Source organism: Amphibalanus amphitrite, unplaced genomic scaffold (genome assembly GCF_019059575.1).
Source record: "Amphibalanus amphitrite isolate SeventyFive unplaced genomic scaffold, NRLGWU_Aamphi_draft 000552F_arrow, whole genome shotgun sequence".
In the NCBI taxonomy this organism is placed as follows: domain Eukaryota; kingdom Metazoa; phylum Arthropoda; class Thecostraca; order Balanomorpha; family Balanidae; genus Amphibalanus; species Amphibalanus amphitrite.
In genome coordinates, this window is record NW_024882046.1 from 326,556 (window position 1) to 352,452 (window position 25,897).

General features: G+C 45.3%; 2 protein-coding genes across 3 annotated transcripts in view; both read right to left on the reverse strand.

The window, feature by feature from the left end:
* Window positions 1-14,623, reverse strand: part of LOC122393759 — a 35,661-nt gene extending 21,038 nt beyond the window's left edge. Inside the window, exons 1-11 of one of the 2 annotated variants that reach the window (XM_043390094.1) lie at window positions 14,330-14,623; window positions 13,336-13,461; window positions 12,732-12,812; window positions 12,069-12,212; window positions 9,683-9,880; window positions 9,409-9,513; window positions 6,524-6,759; window positions 5,523-5,795; window positions 3,038-3,379; window positions 1,819-2,571; window positions 1,054-1,255 (exon numbers count right to left, since the gene is read on the reverse strand). In XM_043390094.1, coding sequence (XP_043246029.1) covers window positions 1,054-1,255; window positions 1,819-2,571; window positions 3,038-3,379; window positions 5,523-5,795; window positions 6,524-6,759; window positions 9,409-9,513; window positions 9,683-9,880; window positions 12,069-12,212; window positions 12,732-12,812; window positions 13,336-13,461; window positions 14,330-14,333 — 2,464 coding nt within the window. In that variant the 5' untranslated portion in view covers window positions 14,334-14,623. Of the gene's footprint in view, window positions 1-1,053; window positions 1,256-1,818; window positions 2,572-3,037; window positions 3,380-5,522; window positions 5,796-6,523; window positions 6,760-9,408; window positions 9,514-9,682; window positions 9,881-12,068; window positions 12,213-12,731; window positions 12,813-13,335; window positions 13,462-13,871; window positions 14,068-14,329 lie in introns of those variants that run through there. The other variant, XM_043390093.1, reaches the window with a different exon arrangement.
* Window positions 14,624-15,637: 1,014 nt separating this feature from the next.
* LOC122393760 (cathepsin L-like) lies at window positions 15,638-19,527 on the reverse strand. The gene is made up of 3 exons (XM_043390095.1): window positions 19,321-19,527; window positions 17,271-17,399; window positions 15,638-16,882 (listed from the first exon to the last, which is right to left on the reverse strand). The coding sequence occupies exons 1-3, from the start codon at window positions 19,435-19,437 to the stop codon at window positions 16,175-16,177; spliced, it is 954 nt and encodes a 317-aa protein (XP_043246030.1). The 5' UTR covers window positions 19,438-19,527; the 3' UTR covers window positions 15,638-16,174.
* Between the last annotated feature and the right edge of the window lie 6,370 nt (window positions 19,528-25,897).

The following is a 25,897-nucleotide window of genomic DNA, read 5'->3' on the forward strand; positions in this document are numbered from 1 at the left end:
TCAGTCATTTGACCGCCTCAAGATATTTTCGCTGGTGTTCGCAGTAAAACGCAGTAAAACATCACTTTCCGTTTTTTTAGTTGACTTTGAGACCTCATCTTCGATGAGCTTGTCAATTTCAGACATTACTTTGCCTTGATCGTTTTTTCAAAGCTCTATCCGTCACTACTTCTCTTGGCCTCTGCTAAAATATGTCATACTTTTTATGTACGATGTATTTTTACCCTTAAGCGCCTGAAAGATATCGGCGGTACCGGATAAAATTAGGTAGGTAGGTTCGCTCTAGGTAGAAAGATATTTTAAAAGTCGCACCTATCGGCTCGACGTTTAAAAGATTTGTTTTACCTACTTGCGGTTTAACATGTCTTTTATATAGCCACCCTTTAAATATAATCCCTTCCCGCTGAACAAATCATGGAGCAGAAGTGAATGCCTTCTCCACGTTGTATTTTAACTTGCTAAGCCTGAAGTTTATTATATATTAAACCGCGAGTAGGTAGAACAAGGCGAGACGTTTACAAAATTTTTCTACCTACGAACGGTTTAATAATTTTATCTCGTACCACTGATATCTTTCGGGCGCTTAAAGGCAAAAATATATTTGATATAAAAAAAAACAAGAGATAACGTTGAACAGTAGGTATGTTAATCGTCTAGACGTTTAACAGATCGTTACACGACATCTGATGATTTTATCTCTTTGCATGTGAAGGAATTGTAAACACTGTCTATGGTGCGAGATAATAACGGTTCACTATTTCCTCTAGAACGCAAACCAATAGCCAATTGGCTTTAAGTGGTTGTGCTCGTATGACGATTATCTCCGCCGGATCAGAGTCGCTGATGGGCCAGCATACTGCTTGAATCGTGGGCTGGCACGCTAAAATTAAGAGAAAGAATGCAGGATGGTGGAAAATATGTCATTCCATTTAAAACGCAAATGTTTTTGGATAAAGGTGTCCACTGTTTATGTTATATATATGCTTAAACAAAACATTTTGTAACTATCATAGGTAATAAATAATGAAAAGCATATTAGGAACAGAACAATACCTGGCGTGAGGTATGTTCGTAAGACAGAAGAGGCCTCTTCCAGGTAGAGTCCCCGCTGTATGACGGCTTCAGTTAATAGGGCCTGAAGACCGTGCAGTACAGGGGTTGACTCAAGCCTGAGTGAGTAACGGTCACCAGCTGCGACCGGCTCCAGGACAGCCTCTCGCTCTTCTTCTGGGCGCGCAATCTGGTTCGTCACGACCTGGTAACGAATGTGTGAAATTGAACCAGACACGACAACAATGGGATATTATATGAATGTTGTAGGGGAAACGGGCAATAGTAAGAATCATTGTCCGATGTGACGTCAGAGTAGCCCGAGGGTGAAGACCTTCGCCTCGTGGACGAGGGCAATAATGCTTGTTTAGGTCTTCGCCCGAGGGCTACAGTGGTGTCACAGAGGGCAGTATTTTTAATTGTCCCTATCCCATGCAGTATTCGTTTTATTCCATGGCCTATCCCAACTCGCTGATAAATATCGTTAAATATGTTGCCACTAAGAAGAAAATTGAAAAAAGATTCAAACACGCACCAATTACTTTGGCCGTTGCCATGGTGTCACTAACAAAGATATGTATTCCTTCAGAAGGAAATTAGCTCTGAAAATTGCGACCAAAAGTCAAAATCATTACACACCCCGTTATCTTACGGGTCATGTAATAATATACATTATTCAATAACAGTAGGATGGCGCGATCCAGCAAGATCTAATGTAAACGCCACGATATGCACAGTTAAAGTACCTGGTAGCCAAATAAAACGTACCGTGAGGGTATGGCAAAGCCGGTCCACGACGTCCTTTGAATGAGCGACCAGGTTAAGCATTTCTTCTTGAACGATTTCTAACTCCTCGCGTGATCGTTCCAGACGCATGTGCAAGTCGCAGACGGCACGTTTCGCTGACAGTGAAAGCGCAATTCCACTGGCATTTCCAGTCTGGACGTGCCAGGGAAAGACGCCCTCAACAGCCTCCGTCATCTCGATGGTCGTACCATTTTCCCGTTCGTATTGGGCCAAGAGCTTAGATAGCTTCAGCTTGTCGGCAGATACGAGCCTGCGGTATCGCGCCCTGCCCTTCGCAGTGCTCGCTGCGTTCGTTGTGGCTGCGTGGCGAACTCTCACGCTATCGCTTACCATCTCGATGGCATTTTCCAGGTTGCCTCCGTGTGACTGGACGTCTCTGCTGCTGAGAGATGCTGCGAGGTTTCGCAGTTCGTCGACCAGAGAGTTGATATGGTCCGAAGAGATGCCGTTTTCTCGCAGGGCGGTGTCGAGCTGGGACTGGAGCATCGGGATCCTCCTTTCTGCCTCCTTCATCTTGCGGATCAAGAGGGTTGGCATGCGTCGGTGCTTTTCCTCGTTGTATTTCAGCACCATGTCGGTGAGCGCGTCGTTCCTCTGTGCTGAGGTCATGTACTTCGTCGTGTTGCACGCTCGGCTCAGGAACGCGTTTGCGATTTCGGTCGTTTCCATGACCGACCACCCAGAGCCTTCACGCCAGAAGCCGCCAAATGTGATCTGAAGAAAAACGAAACAAAATGTTTTGAAAAGGCTACAAAACATAGTTTTCTCAAGCCAATTCGCAGTCAAACGCTGCAGCTGTGTATTCCAGGTGAGCATTACTTTGCTATTTGAAATTCGGATTAAAAATAGCATTCGAGTCATGGTGGCGATGCGAAAATGATCATTAAGACCAACACAGCAAAAGAGGAAAATCAAACACATACATTTTTAAAATGTAGTCTGGCTTTAAAAAAATAGCGTACTGATCAAACATGAACAAGATTCCAGAATGAGGGGCTTTATGGCATTCGTGGGCATGCCGAATATTTGTGCCAGAAATAGTAAAACTGAACAATGTTTGCACAAGTGATGCTGGAATCCATTATGTTGGTGCTGTAAACCTATTCTCGGGCAAACCAGCTATCTGGCGTTGGTTGGTAAAGCGGCAGTGAACAAACAGAGGAAATAAAAATCCACAAACCTGGCAGTAGTAAGCATGGCCAGTAGCGTGCATGACGCTAAGGAAGGGTTCCGAGCCATGGGTGTCGTATTCAGGCCAACGCCTCGAAACACGCTGAGTCCAGGGCCAGTATTTACACACTATGTCGCTTGCATAATACTTGACGGCTGGGAATCGCGATTGGTGTAAATAATGACTGTAGGCATACGACTCCCCGCGATACATGTTGCATCCCGCCAAGATGACACTGTGACGGCAGGTCGCCACAATCAGTCCAGTTTCGTCTTGAGACCGTTTCGACGGCGGTTTTTCAGGGTTGTTCCGCCCAGCAGCCCACGATGACAGCCCACAGCGGTTACTGGTCTGCAAAACATACATAAATGGTAATAAAAACACCTCAGTTCCATTTCTTTTTCTTTTTTATTGAGCAGTGTTGCGCGATTGAAGTAACTATAAAAATAGTATTATAGTCTTCAAATTAAAACATGCGAATTTGTATTATGGTGATGAAAAATGACCTTATGCTCATGATATAATATGGTGCAGTTGAATTGAAATGACAAAAAAAAAAATATTTCTATACTTCGACTTGCGTCGTCTTCGGAATGTACATTTTCATAATTGTCGACGAACAAATTCAAATCACATCAAATAGCGTGCAACATTTTTGTTACGGAGCGAGCGAAGCGAGCGGAGTCTTTCCTTAGATTAACGGAAATTTCTGAGTATGAGCGGCCGGCCGGCCGGCCGTGCGGACGCTTTTGCGAGGCTTATATCTCAGCAACCACTTGGCCGATTTACATGCGGTAATTTTTGTAGGGTAGCTTCATTCCTTCTACCAAGTATTGGACTATTCCCGATGCATGTGGGTGACCCCTTATGCACTTGCCACGTGCAAAACGAAGAGGTGTCAGTTTTGCAATTGTTGCAATATTTCGGTAACTACTTGGCCGATTGCGCTGAAAGTTGGCATGTAGGTAGGCACCCACCAGGCACTGCATATCCATGTGCCAGAGTTGGGGTGCTGCTGGGGCCCATTCCAGATCTCGAGATCAGCTGGACCGATGGCGCTCAAATTTGGTACACGGTTAGGGACCAGTTAGTAGGGTGCCGTGCACAAGTCAGTTGGGACCCATTTTGCACGTGCAGGGTGCCGCTTCCAGATCTCGAGAACGGCTGGGCCGATTGTGCTCAAATTTGGCACATCGCTAGAGACCGGTTAGTAAGGTGCCGTGCACAATTCAGTTGGAGGTACCCCCTCGAAATTTCGCACGTGCAAGGCCCACCCTCTCGCTCGCTCCGTTAGTCGCCCCAAAAGGCGTTATACTGGTAAATATTAGGAAAGCACTACCTTTAATAGATATGATGAAAAGTTATGCATCATTGCTTGAATAGTACATATCATAAAGAATATCTATAAGCATAACATTAAGACAAGTGTTCTTTGTTTGGCATGTCGAACTAATATAAACACAAACATTTGCTATTATGTTTATATTAGTTTTAAGTTTATAACATTTATGTTTATAACATTTGCTATTTGTTTATATTAGTTCGACATGCCAAACAAAGAACACTTGTTTTAATGTTATGCATTATAGATATTGTTTATGATATGTATGTACTATTCAGGCAATGATGCATAACTTTTCATCATATCTATTAAAGGTAGGTAGTGCTTTCCTAATATTTATCATAGCTAGAGATGTCACAAAAAAGTTGCACGCTATATGAAGTGATTTGAATTTGTTCGCCGACAATTATGAAAATGTACATTCCGAAGACGACGCAAGTCGAAATATATTAGATGATTTTTTTTTATCTTATTTCAATTCAACTTCACCATATTATATCATGAGCATAAGGCCATTTTTCATCACAATAATATTACTAACGATGCTTAAACATACCATTGCTTACATCCAACGACATACGAATTTGAATGAATTTGTGAATTGACGAAAGATATAAATTACCAAAATTAATGATATTGAGCAACGTTACCACCAAGCACAATACGCTATGGGGGGAATCCACAAAACGAGTATATTCTATACAAATTTTCAGTAACTCAACCATTTATAACCAGAAAAACGCCTTTTGGGGGCAACGAACGGAGCGAGGGAGAGCGTGAGCCCTGCAGGTGCGGAATTGCGGGGGGGGGGGGTACTGGCTTGAGCACGGCACCCTACTAACCGGTCTCTAGGGATGTACCAAATTTGAGCGCAATCGGCCCAGTCATTCTCGAGATCTGGAAGCGGCACCCTGCACGTGTGCACGTGCATAAGGGGTCACCCACATTCATCGGTAATAGATCAGACGGAATGAAGTTACCCTATAAAAAATTACAGCAAGTAAGTCGGTCCAGTGGTTGCGAAGATATAAGCTTCGCAAAAGCGTGACCATGGCAGGCCGGCCGTCCGGCCGCTCATACTCAACATTTTCTGTTATTCTACGTAAGACTTCGCTCACTCCGCTCGCTCCGCAGAAAGTCTGTTTCACTGACCTTTGTCACACCGCTCAGCTTTGTTACATGTGCATCGACGGCCGTTTTGTCCGCGATGAACGTTCCCACATGGTAGGCTGACGACACTTCGCTGCTTCCTGATGACCGATACCGGTACAGTTTAGCGTTGCCATCTAAATGGACGCACTTGGGATCCGCTCCGCAAGCTTCACACTCCATGTAGTCTGAGCCCTGGAGGCCTTGAAGCTCAAACTGCACGCATGTCCATTCGGTGAATGCCTTCTCCAGACGCTCAAGGTCGACGGGTCCTCGCTGAAAACAAGCAAATTACGTTACTACATTTAACGTTGTGTGACGAGGTGTGGTGAAGACTGACAACTGTCTCACGCGAATTTAATCTACCCGTGTAACCCGTGTAGTGGAGTTACCTTGATACGCATTCATAGATGTATAAGGACTCGTAAACTTGGAATTGAGCGTCAAAAAGCAGCAATAACCGACTCGTGGTTAACCATGCACCGAGGGTTGGGTGGGGAGGGGGAGGTGTGTGCGTGTGGGTGTGGGTGGGTGGGGGGGGGGGGGTCCGCCCCCCTGAGGTTTTTCATAAATAGCAGGAAAATCGCGGCGCGAAATTTATCCTGTCCTTAAAAATGACCGAAAATTTTCCGCCATTATTTTTGACGCACTTTCGATTGCCGCTTACCGCTCGACACTCTTTCGATTACCGCTTACCGCATGTCGCTACGTGGCCCACGTGCCGATCTAGACAGGGGCCATGGTGTAAAGGCATCGATTAGATAATAGTGGATTGGTGTCTCGTGAAAATTACCACAGGAATCCGCGACATTGGGATCAGGCCTGCAGAGAATTATCGTTAGGTAGTGGCAAGCTGGATGGGCATTCGGAACAGGCCTGCCATCTGAATTATCGTTAGGTAGTGGTAAGCAAGATGGCAAGCCTGAACTCGTCGCAAAAAAACTGCCAAGACACCAATCCAGTATTACTTCATCCATGGTAATGGTCTGTATAATTTTACTTACGCAGCCATAGCGTTTCCCGAGTTCCTGGAGCGCCGCGACGAACGCAGTAAGCGAAGTTCCTGGAGAGTGGCTCCTTAGTTCCTGCCACGTGATGAACACGGCTTCATGGACGACGGTACAGAGCCGGACAGGGGATGCTCGATAAAAGCCGCATCGCACCAGGTCGACGTGCTCGACTTCTTGATCATTGTTGCACAACGAGCATGACCACATCGGAAGGTGAAGATCAAATCGACCTGGAAATAAACATGGAAAATATTAAGACACATGTCTGCTTTAGAGTGGGCATGTAAATAATATAAGCTAGACATAGACTGATACAGTGATGTACGCAGACCGAGTTATACGATCCCCTTTTATGGGTTTTATTTTGGCCTTTTGCTGTAATGTTTTACCGACCATCAACTATGTGTTCATACCTACTATTTCTAGCCAACGGTGGTGGTTTTTAAAATGGCAATTAGAAGTCGGGTTTCTATTTTTAATACTCTTTTTACAAGCGTGTTTGCTAGTCTCACTCTGTTTACCTTTGTCTGTATGTAACTTGACACGGTGGTGGTAAAAGCCAACATTGTTTGGATCCCACAAAGATATCAATACAATACAATACAATACAAGCAAATAGAGTGTCCTTAAAGTTCGTTCTCAGCTAAACTTTACTTTTAGGCGCTCTGTTGTTTCACGACACGCTCAAAATTATTCATGGTTGGGCCGATTGAATTGAAACTCGGTACACAGCCAGGTCTCCATTAGATAATTCATCTGCATGTGTTAAGGTTGGGGTGCTACAGCACGTGCGCACGTGCAGGGGGCGCTCCCAGATCTCGAGAACGGCTGGGCCGATTGCGCTCAAATTTGGTACACGGTTGGGGACCAGTTAGAAGGGTACCGTGCAAAAGTCAGTTTGGACCCCGCTTGCACGTGCGCACGTGCAGAATACCGCTTCCAGATCTCAGGAACGGCTGGGCCGATTGTGTTCAAATTTGGCACACCGCCGCTAGCGACCGGTTAGAAGGGTGCTTTGCACAAGCCCGTTGGAAGTACCCTCTCGCCCTTGCACACGTGCAGGGCTCACTATCTCGCTCGCTCGTTCTTCGCCCAAAAGGCGTTTTACTGGTCAGTAAAACGCCTTTTGGGGCGACCAACGGAGCGAGCGAGAGAGCAGGCCTTCCACGTGCGAAATGCGAGGAGGTACCTCCAATAAACTTGTGCACAGCACCCTACTAACCGGTCCCTAGCGATATACCGAATTTCAGCGCAATCGGTTCAGCCGTTCTCGAGAACTGGAATCGATCCCCGCACGTGCGCATGTGCAGCAGAAACCCAACTGTGGCACATGGATATGCATTGCCTAGTGGGTGTCTACTTGTATGCCAGGTTTCAGCGCAATCGGCCCAGCAGTTACCGAGATATTGCAACTGTTACAAAACTGACACCTCTTCGTTTTGCACGTGTCACGTACACGTGTACAATATAACGGGTCACCCACATGCATCAGAAACAGTCCAATCCTTGGTAGAAGGAATGAAGCTACCCTACAAAAAATACCGCATGTAAATCGGTCAAGTGGTTGCTGAGATATAAGCCTCGCAAAAGCGTCCGCACGGCCGGTCGGCCACTCATACTCAGAAATTTATGTTTAAGAAAGAATACGCTCACTTCGCTCGCTCCGTAAGAAAGGCAAAAATGAGTTTGGTGATGCCTGAGGCTCAAAAAGACCGCTGAGATCAGTCACTAAGTCAGGTCATCCGGCCTAGCTAGCTCATATCCGAGATAAAGTACTCGTCTAAACCCCAAAAGGGTCTCAGGGAGAGGGGAAATGCCTCCGTTTCATACTGCAAGAAAATTGACTCAGATGCGAGAGAACGCATTGCGTGACATTTAATTATGCAATTTCCGCAGTGTGGCTCAGCGCATCCGTTTGCACTAGATGAATAGTTTTTGGGCACCGCCAAGGGCATCGCATTCTCGCATTACCGCAAAATTGCACGGAAAATCGCATAGTGGAGCCTGGGCATAACTCAATGACGTGACATAACACGGACATTTCTTTTCGGAGGACATGTCAAATCGATCAACTTGCTAACTAGTACTGAAAGAGTCGCCGTGATCCACTGCTTTTAACGCGAGCCATTCGCGAAAAAAAACGAGAGAATTCATACGACTCCTTACAAGACGTGTGGGTAAAAGATAAAAGCTAAAAACACAGCCCCAGTTCAGACCCTTGATCGGACGCAACAGAGCTGATATTTGTGTCAGACGGAAAGGTCGCGCATTGGAGAACCCGTACAGGGTGCTGAGCTGAACGTTACATGTACATGAACTTCACTGCTCTTTAATTGACGACTTATTACGTACGTTATCTGTCACTGGAATATCCCTGGCTCAAAAAATGTCATTCACTTAAGTGGTGTCAATCGGAACTTGGTATCGGAAACAAAATCGTGAATAGCATTGATTGACAGCTCAGCTCAGGCTCTCGATATGATAGCTTCTGGACGGCTAAAAGTACATTAAAAAGAACTTTAATGACAGTGCTGAGTGTTAATTATTGCGTTGTTTTCGAATATCTTTGGACAAATGGCTGGCTTGAACATTTTTTGGACAGAAAGTCGACGAAAATGCCGTAATGCAGTAAATGCAGTAAAACATTAAATATTTGAAGGCCCGGAGCCAGACACTTGCCCCTGCCTATTATGACGTCATGGACCCGAATGACCCATGGGCTAGGGTTGCAGATTTCGATGAGAAAAGATATTTTCAATATTCAGTTGGTGTTCGTCGTATGCGAGGCACGAATATTTAAACATAACAGTTGCATTGATGCAAACTCTCTTCAATGTAAGACAGCCAATGTGAGCACGCAGACAGCCGCGTTAGCGTACCTTGCAAGGTGATGACAATGACTGTTGACGAAGAGGCTCGAAGGTCGCATTGCCCACTGCAGCGGAAGCACTGTTTCTGTGATCCATGCAAGGGTAGAAGAGGCGCTGAAAAGAAAAAAATCGAAAGACGTCACTACGCCATTGGATTTGATCCACAGCTTTGATTTGATTATCCACCCCCCCCCCTAAAAAACGCAAGTCTAGATCCGCCAATGACGATATGATGCAAGGGATTCTTGCGTGAAAGCAAAAAACACATAAAAATGCAGCTTACCAAACTCCGAGTATTCACCAGTTGCCGAGACAGTAACGCTAGGATGCAATGCCTCCAGAAATCCACGCGTCCAATGCCGCCGACGATGGAACGGCTGTGATGTATGCCGCCCTACATCACAGTCTCGGCACAAGGCAAGTACGGGACAGTTGTCGCACATCACGCTGGCACCACTACCGCAGATGGAGCACAACGATCCTGGAAAGCATGACATAATGAGACATTGCTACTTGTATCAGTAGTACGAGCAGCGAGTAAATTAAGGGAAGATATATCGCCATAAAAATATCTGCAGGTTATATACCATGACAAATCAACTCCAAAATTCAGAACAGCAAGTGCTTCACTCAGTTGTCATTTCTTTTTCAGCCAGGCAATACTTAAACATTGTGAATATTGACATAAATCGCATAAATAAGGTGTTGATTGAAGGAGGTAATCACTATCAGCATATGAATACACAAAAGTGGGTCATTGCAACAACGAGTTAAAAAACCTGAAATCATTTACATCTGTTTTGAGAAATGGTGGCAATGCTGGTGAACGAGTGGCACCTGTTCCATCATTTCTTTCCTCAGGATAATCAAATCTTTCTCCTCCACGCCGCAACCCCCGATCTGGGCTAGACAGGCAACTTAATCCAATGCGGCCGGCTCCCATTGGAGCGCACCGCAGCTCCTAAGGCAGCACACCCGTAGCCGGGTGCATTTGTAAGGGGCTGGTCGGCCGGTCCTTTGGGACGGGCTCATCCCCGGGTGACTCACTAGGCCCTAGGGAGCCTGCCCAGACCAATGTCTCCCCCTAATTCCCATCATCCTTCCAGCTCTGCAATGGTCTCAATGAACCGCAAGGGCCTAACCCAACAAAACGAACGAGTGCAATGTGCATGCTGTTACGGGCAGAGACGTGCAGCGGGCCGGCCGGCCTACCCACCAACAACCACCACCTAGAACCTACAATGGGGAACTGGAGGTTCAGCGAACGGCCGCAGTGGCGCTGCCGTCGCCACAACCGACTAGTCTGGGCCCTGTTTCACCGGTGATAGCAGCACGCTACTATCAAATTGCGCGAGCTGACGTAATGTGATGAGGTCACACTAATGACGATTTGTGTAATCCGTGAGCTGCGTTTGGAACAGAGTTGCTGTCTCGTTGAATTGCGTTTGATACATTTGTTTGATCGCACGGCCGTGAAGATGTTAGCAGCAATATTTGATGACATCACACAGATTGACGGCGTCATGGTTTGTTGATGTTTCCATGGAAACCCAATTTGACACGTGTAATCTGCGTGTAATAGCAGCGTGCTGCTATCACCGGTGAAACAGGGCCCTGGTGTGATGGCTGGATCTTCTGCTGTGGTCATATGACAGCGGTGAGCGGACCGATCATTAGGACGGTCTGGTTTGATTGACTTTTAATTTCAGCTTGTATCAATATCCTAGGATCAGGGAGGCATACCTAGTTATCACAGACCCGATTTATCCCGCTCCCCATAAGGGGGGGGGGGGAGTGAAACGGCCCTCCCCTCTACTTTTCAGTCGGTATCTCCATAAGTATAGCAGATATCGCCACCAAACTTCCAGGACTTATCCGAGCATCAATTTCAAACCCTGTGACGAAAAATTCCAGACCTTATGATAGGTTGGTCACAAATGACGTCAGAGCGACGAAATGTCATGCCATTTTCGACAAAAAAAGGATTTGCGGGATGCGCTGTCACACTTACAGTTTTGAAAAATGGAGAAAATGTTCAGCATCAAAAAGGTGCAGGATTAACAGGGCTGTAAAAATTATATCTCAAATTCTTATTTTGACCACAAAACTTGAATGCTTTTTTATTTTGTTGGACCCCAAAATAAAAAAATAAAAAGCTTGAAAAACCGGAATTTTTTCCTAGCTCAAATTTTGCATCTCAATAGCATACCAATATTTCTGTAACATATAGTTACAGAAATATTGGTATGCTATTGAGATGCAAAATTTGAGCTAGACAGCATTTTTTTGGCAAAGCTATTGTGAAAAAAAAAAACTACTCAAAATATATGACGTCAAATAGTCAAACTCAATTTGTAGCCGTTCTAAACCACGCAGCAGTGTTCCATTTTTCAGACTTTTTGGTGGCAAATCACACCTAATGGGGAAAATATTTTCATCCCTAAAATATGAATGACCGACTTTACAGTTCCCCGTGGGGCTATCAAACACCGTTTGGATTTCCTAGTCGGTCGGTAACTTTCAGAGATCTTAGGGGGGGGGGGGGCGACCTCCACCCCTCCCAACCATGGGACCGGTAGGGTCCGCCAAATTATAGCCCAACGGGGCGCGGGATAACTGACGACAAAACGGCTCTAAACTTTGGAAAATATTAGGTGCAAGCAACTCACCAGGTGGCGGTACCGCATGAGCAGTAACAACATCCTGAAAGATTGCACTTCTGATGCCATCCCAATTTTCAGCTTCTGCTGCTTGGCGAGTGCTCCATGTTTGCACCCCTGGTACTTCATCAGTCTCAGGTAGTTGGTCCTGCTCTGTGAAGAAATGGTGATATTCACTTTGTAACAATCTCATAAGGCAATTATCAATGTGGTTGCCCCACCACCAAAAGAAAAAAAAACCTATAGGTGCTTATGTCAAATGACACGTACAGTTATGGGGATAAATGCAGCTGTATAATTTGATGGTGACATAAATTTTATCATGCTAGTGCTTATTTAGAAAACAAGTTCAAATTTACTAGCACATCTATCATGGCTGTTAAGTGATGTTGATCAATATCCAAGATTCTTTATTTTTTAAACTGTCACACTAAGCTTCAATAAATGTACTACAGGTATTCATTTTATTTTCACGAGCAGCACACATTTGTGAGTTTTAACAGGGTGAAAAGGCGCAAGCATATAACACCTCCATGCCCCTCTGCAACAGCAATTTGCAGGTTTCGAGTCAGTCAAACACTGAACATATCAATAGGAGCCAGACACTGGCTATCTCATTTGCCAAAATCTCCTGCCACGGGCAGGGACCATATCATTGGTTGGTAATTATACCTGCACTGTGAAGCTCTGTACTCGCTGGAGCAGAAGCTCCAATGGAAGCACCAGCATTCGATTTGCATGCTTTGCCACGACCTGTAAAAGAAAACCTCTGTAGTTTCTTGACAAAGTGTTTTATGTGTAAAGAGAGAAAGATACCCTCTTGGTGTGCCAGAAATGGAAAAATATAGGTGCAAAATGACATCATGTCATTATAAATATTCCACTCTTTCACAAGTCGCATCAGCTGTTTAACAACTTAGCTTTTTCTATGTCGCCACCAATGACCACATACCTACCTCCTTCCATCCCAGCAACACATAGCACCTTACATTATGCTAACCTATATCTTAAAATTTCTGAAGCTTATAGGTAAGGTACCTATTTTATTTATATTGGGTTTATGTGAGATATAGGCAGTTATGCCGTTAACTGGAATGATAAATTTCCAGATTTACATGTTAGGTAACCAATGTATAATGCAGAATCATTTCAGGGCACAATAAATCTTTCTAAACAAAACTTGACATAGTGGTACATACCATCTGCTCCAAATTGTTACAAAAAACAGAGAACTCAGGACCTTTCATTGCAAGACGTTGCATAATCATCCACTTACCTTTTCTGGCTTTTCTTTTGGAGCCTTTCCCTGCCTTGCTCTTCCCTTTTCCATTATTTAAGAAGACGCCACAGCTTTGCATGGGTTGGACATTGTCATCCTCCGAGTCACCAAACAGGAAAGTGTCTGAAAGAAAAGAAAATTGGATTGAATGTCAAACCAGCAATGGAAATGATACATGAAAATGGAATGGATAACACAAGTATGAGTACACTCTTTGCTCATGACTAAGTTTTTCTTTGTTTGACATTCTTTTTCCCGGATGGGTCAGGTCAACTAATGTAGTGTGAGGTTAATGCATGTTTTAGCCAGTAACTTGCTAACAAACTAAGCTAGAGCCTAAAAAATGGCGTCTGTATGCAATATGATGTACAGGTGCCTGCAGCCTGAATCAGCCTAGCTGAACAAAAACGCATATTTTGTGCCTACATTGCATATTTTACATGATATAAGACACATCATGTCATAAGACACATGACACACCAGGGTGGTGTTTCACCGGTGATAGCAGCATGCTGCTTTTCTGCTGACGTCACCTTGTGGTAGCGTTGGAGGCTGGAGCATTGGGGCTTGTTGACGTCTCCATGGAAACCCAATTTGACACTTGAAGTAGCAGCGTGCTGCTATCACCAGTGAAACACCACCCTGGCCCACCCAACTGAGAATACACTTCCATTTTCCAATGGGATAGAATGCAGTGAGCGAAGACATGACGAAAATCGGCAAATTCACTTAAAAATAGCAATTGAATCATTATAACAAATCATCAGCTAACTCTTTCTATTACTCGCTGACCTTCTGTTTGATCCTTCCACTTATATCATGCCATACTCATTTGCGCCCTTGAAGCAATCCACCATCATTGCTACAACAGACCAAATATTTTAATATTCTTGTAAAATCTTAAATTTGCGATCATCCATCCTACCTCCAAAGCCAGGGTATCACACCCCATTCCTTACACCTGATTCCTTTCCTTATTCTTATGTCTTACCCATAGTAGCTTGTCAGATCAGATATGAGATTGAGATTAGGATGCAACAGATGCAGCGATGAAACAATACAACAATTTTCAACCGATCAAACTTCAACCAAGCAACCGATCTTGTGGCACACGCTGCCCTAGACTTCAACTTCGTCCACGGTATACATATAAGGCCTTGCACGGTATATAGAGAACTTGACTTGGTCTAGGCTGAGACGCTTTTGAGCATACTTTTGAGGACAGCTAAATATTCAAATAAATTTAGAGGAGGATTTGGTCGGACCACTATCAGAAAGAGGAACCCTATAACTTATACTTAAAAAGCGATAAAAAATCACCTTTAATAATAAATTATTGAATATAATCCCAGTTGTGGTCACACTATGAATTTGGATTATTTAAGATGTTTTATGCATAACAGCGTTAATAAATTCCCATTACTATCACGGAGCAATCCGCAAAGGTACATGCGCGTCCTCCTCCTTTTTGGTTTCTGCGCATTGGTACACCCAGGCACCAACGAGCTCCCCCATTGGTCGCTTATCGCACCAACGAACCCTTCCCCCCTTGGTATACCCCGGTACCAACCAGCTCCGAGGACGTGTTGTATGAAGGGAGCCGGGCGGGGAGCGAACTTGTTGGTGCGGCGATGGCAGTGTTTTAGACGTCAAAAGGCCAAGACTCATGACTCGTCTCCTACATGACTCGCGTGTTATTTTTGTGATTTGGTACCTATATTGATGTAGGGCCTTGGTTGGGCCTTGGTTTGATTTGTGTGAGAAGGTGATTTTAAAGGTAGGATTGGTTTTGCTGATATAGGTATTATGGGTAATATGCTTATCCAGTACCCATAATTTTCTGATAGCATTTACTACTCACTAGCTTGGTATATGTGTCATTTCTCAGAACAGTGTACATGTAAATTAATCAAGCTGAGCTTTTCAGGTTTATCTCACCTGACTACGTTAAGTTTGCATATCCATTTGGGGCATTGCCCATTTACTACGCACTAGCTTGGTAGTGTTGTTTCTCAGACCAGTGTACGTGTAAATTAATCAAGCTTTTCAGGTTTATCTCACCTGACTACGTTATTAACTTGAACTGCTGTTGCCTGTCAGCTAAGTTTTTTTTAAAGCATTCACTACTTTGTAGGCACTGCATGCTAATATGGATATGAAATCGAGCTTTTCAGGTTTATCTCACCTGATTACGTTAAGTCTGCATATCCATTGGGGCATTGCCCATTTCCAGCTCCTGCATGCTGTGTAGTCCTTCATTCATATCATACATGTTGAACCAGATGTTGAAAGAGTGACAATATTTTCAACATTTTTATTAAAAAATACAGGATTAATTGTTAATGCACGCACACACTGTGTGATCACCATTCACAGATCACCTGTTCATAACACATCACAGTTGATGGGCTTCAGGCTGCCAATCTAATACCAGTTATTGTGAGGGACAAGGTTACCAGTGAAAGTTTTGCCAACAGCTGTCAGCTGGTGAACTTAGAGTAGCAGGCGGTGCTGGTTCTTGGGAGTAGGTCAGTAGTTTGTACTGCATTCTATTCAGGAGTCCAGGTCTTCATTCAGTAGCCATGGAGACTGGAGAGAGATGACTAAATCTGCTGAAGAAGAAAAATCAGTCATAGTGGGCAGGCAGTTGGGTTTTTGTTAAGTGACCCATTGTGAAATGCTCCATCAAGCCTGATAGTGCCTAAGTGCTGACATAGATGGGTAGAGGTACATTGTTACACAAAAATCATTGGCCATCTGTTTAGGGAACGTTTGCTCACAGAACAAAAATTGCTTTACTTTAGTCAAGACTTTTCGCAGAACAAATCTTCCGAGTTCAAGAAAACTTAGAAACGGGCCACTTTTCTGACACTGGGCCGTGCTCGTCGGTGCCGTAGCCGACGGCCAGCACGGCGTGGTTGAGGCGCGCCGCGGAGCACGCCGGGTCGTCGTACACGCCCCCGCCGTAGAACTGGAACGTCGGCCGGCTGGCGTCGACGGCGACGGAGACGGGTCCGTACACGGCCACCGCCTCCCTCAGCGCCTGCTCGTCGCCGCTCGGCAGCGCCACCGAGCCGACGTCCGTGGCGCCCACCGCGCCGGCGGCGGCGCTGTACCGGCACGCGTTGTCGTCGTCCGCCTCGTACGGGTAGGCGGCCTCCGTGTCCACGCCGCCCTGCGCGCGCACGTAGGCGAAGGCGGCGCGCATTCGGCCGCCTTCGCAGCCGTAGGCGCCGTACGGGCCGGCGCAGTCGATCAGGTTCTGCTCGCTCAGGTTCACCAGCCGACCCGTCTTGCGGAAGTGCTGTCCCTCGAGCGCGCCGTTGGCGGAGAAGGCCCAGCACGAGCCGCAGCGGCCCTGGTCCTGGACGGCTGAGACGGCGCCGACTGTGCGCCAGTCGACGGCGGCCGGCAGCTCGATCTCGGCGGGCAGTCGGAGGAAGGTGGCCGCCGTGCCGGCCGTCTCCGGCGCCGGGTGGCGGCCATCGAACCCGAGCCGCTGCGCCGCGAACTCAGAGGGCAGCAGGTCGGCAAACTGGTTCAGCTGGGGGCAGCGAGGGTGCCGGGTCAGCAGTCAGCACACAGGGTTAGCGGGTCAAAACACATGGGCGGGGAGTCAGTATACGGGAACGATGGCGAAGTCGGTGCAGGGACAGCGGATTTTATTTTATCAACTAACACCAATTTGCCTTTGTCTACTTTTGGTGACTAATGAGAAAGGCACCTACTTTCTTTATCATCGTTGAAGAGCTTTCAAACATCACTTACTGCTTATCGTTATCGAACCCCGGAGCCTAGCTTTGTTTGTTTATCTGCCTGCCAGCACCCCTGAATTTTCCTATAATTCACCCGACAAGCAGAAGGCAGCCTGTGCCGTTCAGCAATCGCACCGTCCTGCCATCGGGCACGCTAGCCGATACGGTATGACTGACCTCCAGGCTGAAGCCGTGCTCGCCGCGTTGGAAGGCCTCGTTGTGGGAGTCCACCAGCCGCCTGTTGGCCTGGAAGATGTAGAAGCGGAGGTCCTCCTCCTCCTCGGTCTCGTACTTCTTGTTGTGGGCAGGGTTGTATACGACTCAATCAATAGCAATCAATTCAATCACGACAAATTTGGGAAACCAATCAAATCAATCAAGTCAGAGCAGTTTTCGGGAATTGATTCAATCGACTCAAACGCGACAATGAAAGGAATCAATCAACTCAATCAAACGACTCAAACCAAGACATACATTAGGTTTTTTGCCCCACCAACTTGGAAAAGTGTCCATAGCAGTCTGGTGTACCTACCTACCTACCTACCTACCTACCTACCTACCTACAGAAGAAACATAAAAATATTGCCATTTAAAATTATAAATTGCCATGCCATTCAAAGTTTCTATGTAATACGGAAGGATACCTAGTGATGGACAGGTGGATCATGATATTGAGGTTCAATGGGTAGAATTGGAGCAGAAGTTTCATTTAATGGGTGCAAAATGACCCAGTAGTTGACTCGCCCCTTAACCCAAATCACCACCTTTCACCTAAAAGTTGTCAATTTAATTTTGGCCATATTCCAACTCCATTTACACTAAATATCAGATATTGCAGTTGAAAGTTGGCTGCTCGGATTTTGGCAGTAATCGTGATTTGGCCATTTACCCTACACCATGTCTATTTTAATGGATAATATGCATCAATAACATATTAACCATAGGGAAATAGAAATAAATATCTTACCTGCATCATGCATGTGACGGTTTCGGTTAGACAGAGACTGACGGGCAGCCTGAAAAATCATTCCACACAATGTGCATTTGAGACATGGGATGTTGTCAGATTGGGAAGGAAGAGATTTGAAGTATTTAGCGGTCCACGATTCTGGACGTGGTATGTCAATGTTAGGTACCTATGTGAAGAATTCAAAACATTTTATTGCAATACAATTTGAAACTGTTAGGACTGGGGGATAGGGATGAGGATTAAAAATATATTTAAAAGGAAATGGAGAGGACAGGGACTGGAAAAACGGCACGGCGCGACTGCGAAACCAATGCGAAACAACGAAAACGTTTGGTTTTGCCAATAAGTATGCTAAGCTTTTATAAATCCTTATTCTACTTCTTTTGACTTTTTGGTATGATGACGTCATTGATTATCATGTAGTATAGTAGATCATCATAAAATAAATCGGTTGTACAGCACCAATTTCGTTTTAATTATTATTTCATTTGAAATAAAAACACTTAATAATATTCGGTAAAATATTTTAAGGAAAATGAAATATATTTAATATGTTATGCTTAGGCTCTCAGGAGAAAAGGATCAACAAACGTTCTGCTGCAAATTAAACAATGCAGCAAATTAGCTATTAATTGTACGTAAACGTAATCAGCGAGACGAAAACGGCGCTTTTGCTTCAGTTATTTTTGTAGGGGTTTCAGATATTTATAGAGTTCAGTGGGTTGTTTCTGAGGAGATGTGGAGATGTGAATTATAAATTAATCACACTTTATTAGTATATAGGGCCTTGCACTTTATCATCTGGATTAAAAAAAAAGGTTTCCTGCTGAGTGCAGAAAGGAAGGTAGGTGCATCGCCAGGTTCTATCACCAGGATTGGAGCAGTTATTGCAGTTGAAAGTCAATGTTGGCTGTTCATGTTGTTTAGGCCCTGTTCTTTATTTGGCCATCTACCCCATATTGCAGTTGTGATGACAAGCAGTTTGCAGTGTAGTTTTGTGATCTTTGGTGTCATCAATTGGTGTCATTATTTTTCGTCAACTAAAACTTATTTGAACTTTCCATTCAATCGACTCAATCATACGAGTCACTCTGATTTTCGGGAATCAAATCAGTCAACCAGTCGCTAAAGTCAAACGAGTCAGTCAACCAGTCATCTCGAAAAGTCAATCGACTCAATCCAATCAACTCAAAATACGCGTTGAAACAAATCAATCAATTCAATCGACTTGATTGGTATACAACCCTGGTTGTGGGCCTGCTTGAAGTCGTTCCACTCGCTAAACATCTCCTGGCTGCCTAGGTCGTTATCTAACGTAAATAGGCTAACGGCACTCGCCAACGGAACAAGCGACATTAGAAATAGCCAATGCATTTTGAGCTCTGATGGACCTTTTACTCTAAGATAAGGCACAAACAGTTGATATCCAGGACCGGTGCGGCCCCCAGGTCGTCCGAGTACACAGTGAACCAAGGCCATATAACCGTGAACGCCGGCGCCTCCACCGGCACGCTCGCAGACGGTGATCCAGCTGTCCTCCAGCAAGGTCAGGTCAGGCGGCGGTCTCCCATTGGCTGACCGAAGCGGCGGATCGATTTACGCATGCGCGGCGACCCGACCGGACCGGGGTCAGCCCGGGAGGTAGACTGTGCCGCGGGACTCGCCGTCTGTCCCACCCCGCGCGGCGGCGCGGGAGAGCTGCCCCCCCCCCCCCAATCCCCACCGCGATCGGGGAAGATGGCCCGCAACAAATATCTGCAGGCTCCTCGGCTGAGAGGTGCAAGGGCCGTGCGACTTCCACCATACCCCGTTCATTGTGGTATGCGGTCGACGTAATCGTAAGTGGAGACCATCTATACTGGCTCTTTCCGTGGGAATTAAGGCCCTCGTCAAATAACGCACCAGCAGGTGACTGCATACCTAAAGCTTGGTGTAACATTTCATATCAGGGTGTATTTTACGCAAAAAAAAACTCGCTTTGGTTATTTTGGACCTTATTTAGGTACAGCATTCTGCTGCTTGAATCATACTTTTCCCGCGCCGGGCCGGGGGTGTTCGGACACCCCCTGTGGTTTTCGCAGGTATTGACACACGTGTTCATGCATCTGCTCGCACAAGCTTGAAAATTTCAGATCCAAGTCGCTTAACCCGCGCCCCGCTGGGCTATTCAGCCATACGCGCCCTGCTGGGGGGGGGGGGCAGATTCTGCCCCCCCCCCGTCTAACTTCCGAACCGATGATCGTAGAAAGACGGGGAAAACGGCAATCGAAAGCTCTCAACAAGGCGGATCTTAGGAGCCCAAATTTTTTTGCTTAAGTAGGTCAGAGGTCAGGTCAAGGTTAGGTCAAGGGTACAAAATGTAAGTTTCTACAGTATCGGCCTTGCACCGTAGTTACCGAAGAATGGACTGAGACTGATTGCCCAAAACGTGTTCTAAGGTTACCAAGACAACATTTGTTGCATACAATATCATGCAAAGGTCAAGGTCAAGGTCAGGTCAGGTCACCAAAAACGAAATATGGAAAAAGGCATCTGCGACACATGTTTTATGGGTCATTTTATTCATATAATTCAATAGGTACACTCAATAATAAATATGGACCACATCTGGATGAATTTCAGGTCGAGGTCAGGCCAAGGTCAGGTCAAGTAAGGTCAAATTTTGAAGTTGCTTGTTAAGGCCTAAAAAGGTGCCTATCTGATGAAGTTTTTCACGGCGAATCGAATGATGCTATTTTCGTTTCCGTACGAGGTCTAGAACTTCCAAAAAAATGATTTCTCAAAATTTTTGTGTGTCGTGACGTCATAAAATTTTGAATAACTCCCACATTTTTGAACCGATTTTTCTAAAAATTGGTATGTAGGTGCACATAGACCTCTGCTCTGACATATATTCCGGTTTTTTCGATATACTCAAAATTTTGGATTTTATAATTATTTTCCCAAAAAAGTCAGTTTTTTAGAAAAAAAAATTTGGGCCAAAATCCAAAATTTTCAAAAAACCGAGATATCCATTTGATAGACAAAGGAGAATCACGTATGTATAACATTTTTTGTTACGTCTTGATTCCTTTAAAAATGAAGATGTTAGCGGCGTTTGAAATTTTGCCGTTTTTGAGGCGAAAATGGCGAACATGACGTCACTAAAACGTCAATTTCTCAAAAATTTTCCGACGGATTTCGCTCAAATTTTCAGGAAACATGTCAAATTGATGTATGATAAGGTACCGAAAGTTTGACGTCGCTGGCGTAACGCGTTTAGAAGTGACCTCACCTAAAAAAAATGAATGCTCGTCATAGCCGTCACAGCTACACCGACTGAACGGTCGTCTTGAAACTTCAGCGATTGATTAACCCGCGCCCCGTTGGGCTCTGCCGAGCAACGCGCCCTGTTGGGGGGGGGGGGCATTTTGCCCCCCCCCTAAGATCTCGAAAACCACGCAACCTAGCGACAAGCGGCAAGGGGTGTTGGATAGCCCTATCAGGGAACTACCTTGTGACCCAATTTTATTGACCTAGGTCAAATCGATGACGTCACGGGTCAGGTCAAAGGTCCAATTTTCACCGTTTGCAGGCATTTCAAGAAATGCGTTGTAAAATCGAGTAAAATGCATTTCATTGAAAATCATCGATGGGGAAATGTTCTTCAAACACATATTTTGCTATTTGAGGTCACTGATACCAGGTCAGGTCACAGAGGTCAGGTCACTGGGGGGTCACAATATGAAAGTGTCGTGTGATACCTACATGTTTTATGGTCCATTTTAGGTACATGACAAATGCGATTATGTGGGTCAGGCAGCATTTGGGGCCAGCTTAGGTCACGTTTTGGTCAAGGTCAGGTCAAGGTCAGGTCAAATTAGGTCAAATTTCAAAGTTAATATTTTGCATAAAATGGATATTGAATCGATGCAGCTCGTCACGGGGAGTTCAATGGTGGTCTTTGTTTTGCCGTACGTAGTCTAGAATCGCTAAAAAATGAGTTAAAAAATTTGACGTCATCATTTTTGAACAGTTTTTTTTCGCTCTAACTTGGCCAAAAAACGAGATATCGATCGGAAATTTGGTATGTATATAGAATAGCGCAGGGACTATCACATTTATTCCGGTTTTTTCGAAATTCGGAAAATTTGGGATTTGCTTAAAGTTTTTCTAAAAAAAAATAATTTTTGGCATTTTTTTTTTGGTCAAAAACCCAAAATATTGAAAATCCGAGATAACAGTTCTGTAGCGCCGCTTTTTGTCTACTACACCATATAAAGAACTTTGAAATTGCTTGATAACTGTAGAATTGGTGAGCATTTCAAGATTGCATGTTTTTTGCTCATTTTTGCTCGAACATGACCTACCTCAATAACTCCTGACCTAAGGTGACCTAAGACTTGAAATTTGGTGTGAAGATGTCAAATTGATGCCCGGGAAGGTACTGAAAATTTGGCGGCGCTGCGCGCCGCTGTTTTGCTATTCAGGAAAAGCCACAAGGGGGCCAAAATGGCCTCCCCCAACGGGGCGAGGGTTAAGAGTAGCAGTATGTGATGTGACATGTATCTCTCTGAAAATTTTATATCGGTATCCTAAGGTCAGGTCCATTTTGCGCCCTCTCAATTATAAGTCAAAAAGAGAAGCAAAGGACAAGTGTCATTCTAAACCACAGACTCGTTGGACAAGCGTCTTTCTAAACACTCAAACATCAAGTTGTAGGTAAAATTGACACGCTGAACCAAAAAATTACACCCTTGACTCCTCATGCTCCTGAGGTCATCTCAGGTCATGAAAGGTTCCCAATTTAGGCAGTTTTTTGGCAATAACTTTTGCTAGAGACCATATACAGCGCTATTGATTCCCGAGTCATGCGCCGGGTTTTCGAAAAAAAAATGTTGTAGTAGGCCACATTTTACCTTTGATGACCTCTGGTGACCTGACCTTTGATCTGACCTAAAAATGACTGGAGTATTCTCGTCATGAGTTGCTACGTTCTTTCGAATACCGCTTACCGCGTGTTGCTACGTGGCTCAGGAGCCGAATTAAAAAGGGGGTGTTCAGACCCCCCCCCACACACACACACACCCTCCCCGCAAGGCGGCGCGGGCTAATCATTCGTATGCGGTTGCATACACGATTCGTTTATGAAACCGTTTGGGCGTAAAATGCAACCAAATGGGTGGAAAAGTGCGCCAGTGGTAATTTAACCCATCTATGAAATCGGTCTGGCCACAGCCATCGGTTGAACTGAGGCTTAAAATATTTGTTTCATCTGTTTGGAGGCGGTAGCGATGTTGCGACTCAGATTGAGACTTAACCCGCGCACCGACGGGGGTCTGCGCCAACTTCGCACCGACGCACGGTCTTGCCGAATACCAGATTAGCGCGAATTTAATAAAAAAACCGACTTTCGATAAACTGTTATTTATACATATCAGTGGGTAGGAAATTGTCTGAAGTTATCTGATAGAACCTTATTTTCAAGCCACTTTACCATTTGAGGACTTATATCCCTGCCGAAAGTAGACCCACGCTCCGGTTCCTAAAATCGGACTATGGTACTGATAAATATGTCCAGTTTTCAACGTAAATTTTACGGAAGTTTCGAGAAGATATATGAGAAAATAGCATATCACCGGATAGCACAATTCATGATGAAGCTGTTTCTGCTATCATGGTAGCTTTTCAATGAATGGTTTTTGAGTTTAATGAGTTAGAACAAGAGCCCTGCATGTGTATCGTTCTCACGATAGTATTTAATAAAGAAGTTGAAAAATGTCAAAATGGATAAAAATGGATATGACGAATAGGGCATGGCTGAACTCTCCGCACCTTTCTGAACATAAGCGAGCAAGTTTCAGCTGCCAGTTTTTGCCTATTTGCCGTCAACTCAGCTTTGAACATGTCTAGTCGGCCGCCCTATGTGACCTGACCAAGGTCGGGGGCGGCGCGGCCGGACAGGCTCCAGCCTAATAAACTATCTCAAGCACACGAAATCGTGATTACATGCACTCCTTGCAAGGTCCGATGCTTCACCTATGCATTGTTCCGTCACTAGGGTAATAAGAGTTTTTCGTCAATAACTCCCGATTAAATTGAGCTAGCGAGTCGAGAAAGCCACCAATGGACTCAGGAAGACTTGCTGAATCGAATGATATGCAACATGACCTCCTTCAACCAACTTCGTGATCTGGAGGACTCTGACCTGACCTTGACCCATGGTCAACACCTTAAGTTAACTTCAGCCGAACAAAAAGTATACCATTCGACGCGCCTGAGTGAGGCGAACATGATGATACCAAAATTGCGGCTCTGCGGCATTTTTTCGCGAAGTTATTAATAAAAAATGAATCCGCGCCTGGGTCACTTGACCTGACCTCAGAGGTCACAGGTTGGCCTAAGACCTTAAAATCGGATACCAGTCGCTGCGTCTCGTAACGGCGCACACGCTCGTTTTTTCCGCGGGGCTCTAGCTCCATCAGGGGCGAAACAGCGACGGGGGTCGTACCAACCCCCCCCCCCCCTTCGGCCGGCGCGTATTTTGAAAACCAATAAGTCCGGCGAGGGGTAAGTGTCAGTTTTGGAACCAGAGAACCATTTTCAGTGGATCCGAGGAGCAGCGCTGGGATTAAATTCGCGCTAAACTGGTGTTCGGCCACACTGTGCGACGGGGGGGGGGGGGGGGGGAGCGGATGACCGCCCCCCCCTGAGATCTCGAGAACGAAGCAAGATAGCGACAAGCAGTAAACGGCATCGGATACGCACGGCCAAGATCTACAATTTTTACTAAGGTCATTTTCAGGTCAGGTCAAAGATGACGTCACAGGGGTCGAAAAAGTCAAAATGGCGGCGCTAGATATGGAGAGTTTTTCTCGAATAACTTTCGAATTAGTCAAGATAGGAACAAACTAAGGGCATCATCGTGATCCTCTCGTCAATCCGCATCGAATGATATATATGTTGACCTCGAGAGGTCAAGGTCAAAGGTTGACCTCAGGTCACGTGACCTCGAGGTCATCATGTATATCATTCGATGCGTCTTGACGAGCTGAACACAATGAGACCATCCACGCGTCTGTATCTTGTTCCTGTACGGAGTTATTTGCCAAAAACCTTTGGTGACCTTTGATGACGTCACATGACCTCACAGCTGCCCAACAGCAAAACAGACCTCAACGTAGTGAAGGTTGATCGTATATGAAGTCATGTATGGTATATGGGGCCATTCCGATCCGTTTTAGTGGTAAAAACAGGGAGTTGATTTTTCCCCCGTTGACTTATAATGGGGAGGTCGCGAAATTGACCTGACCTTAGGTCACCGATATCAAAATTCCGAGATAAACAAATTGTAGCTACTAATGACCTAATAATATCCTGCGACTTTCAAAGGCCTCCGACATCTACTGTAGCTCTGGCACGGTGACAAAGTTGCAAAAAAGTGACTTGAGGTTGGGTCATTCAAAGTGACCTGGTGACCTGACCTTAAAAGGTAGGAGGTTCAAACTTGCACACCATGTGTAAAATTGATGAGGTTATAGTCATACCAAATTTCGCGGCGCTACGCGCCGCGGTTTTCCCGCTATTTGCGAAAAACCTCAGGGGGGGCGGATATCCGCCCCCCCGTCGGTGCGCGGGTTAAGTTTTCTAGACGACCCCTACTCCTGACTCGTAACCACGACTCCGGGCGACTCCGACTCCGACTCCGACTCCGACTCCGACTCTTACTCCGAAACCATGCGTTTTATAATTGAGTTTGTCCCATGGCCTGCACCAAACGAGTTCGTGTGTCTCAAAGTGAGGCCACAATCCCGCGACCCATTTCGAGATTTCTTAGGTCCGGTGAAGGTCATCT

Coding starts and splice junctions, on each gene's coding strand:
- LOC122393760 (XM_043390095.1), bottom strand. CDS start 19,437: ATGCATTGGCTATTTCTAATGTCGCTTGTTCCGTTGGCGAGTGCCGTT. Junction 17,400..19,320: donor AGTGGAACGACTTCAAGCAG/GCCCACAACCAG, acceptor GTATACAACCCT/GCCCACAACAAGAAGTACGA. Junction 16,883..17,270: donor AGCACGGCTTCAGCCTGGAG/GTCAGTCATACC, acceptor CGCTGCCCCCAG/CTGAACCAGTTTGCCGACCT.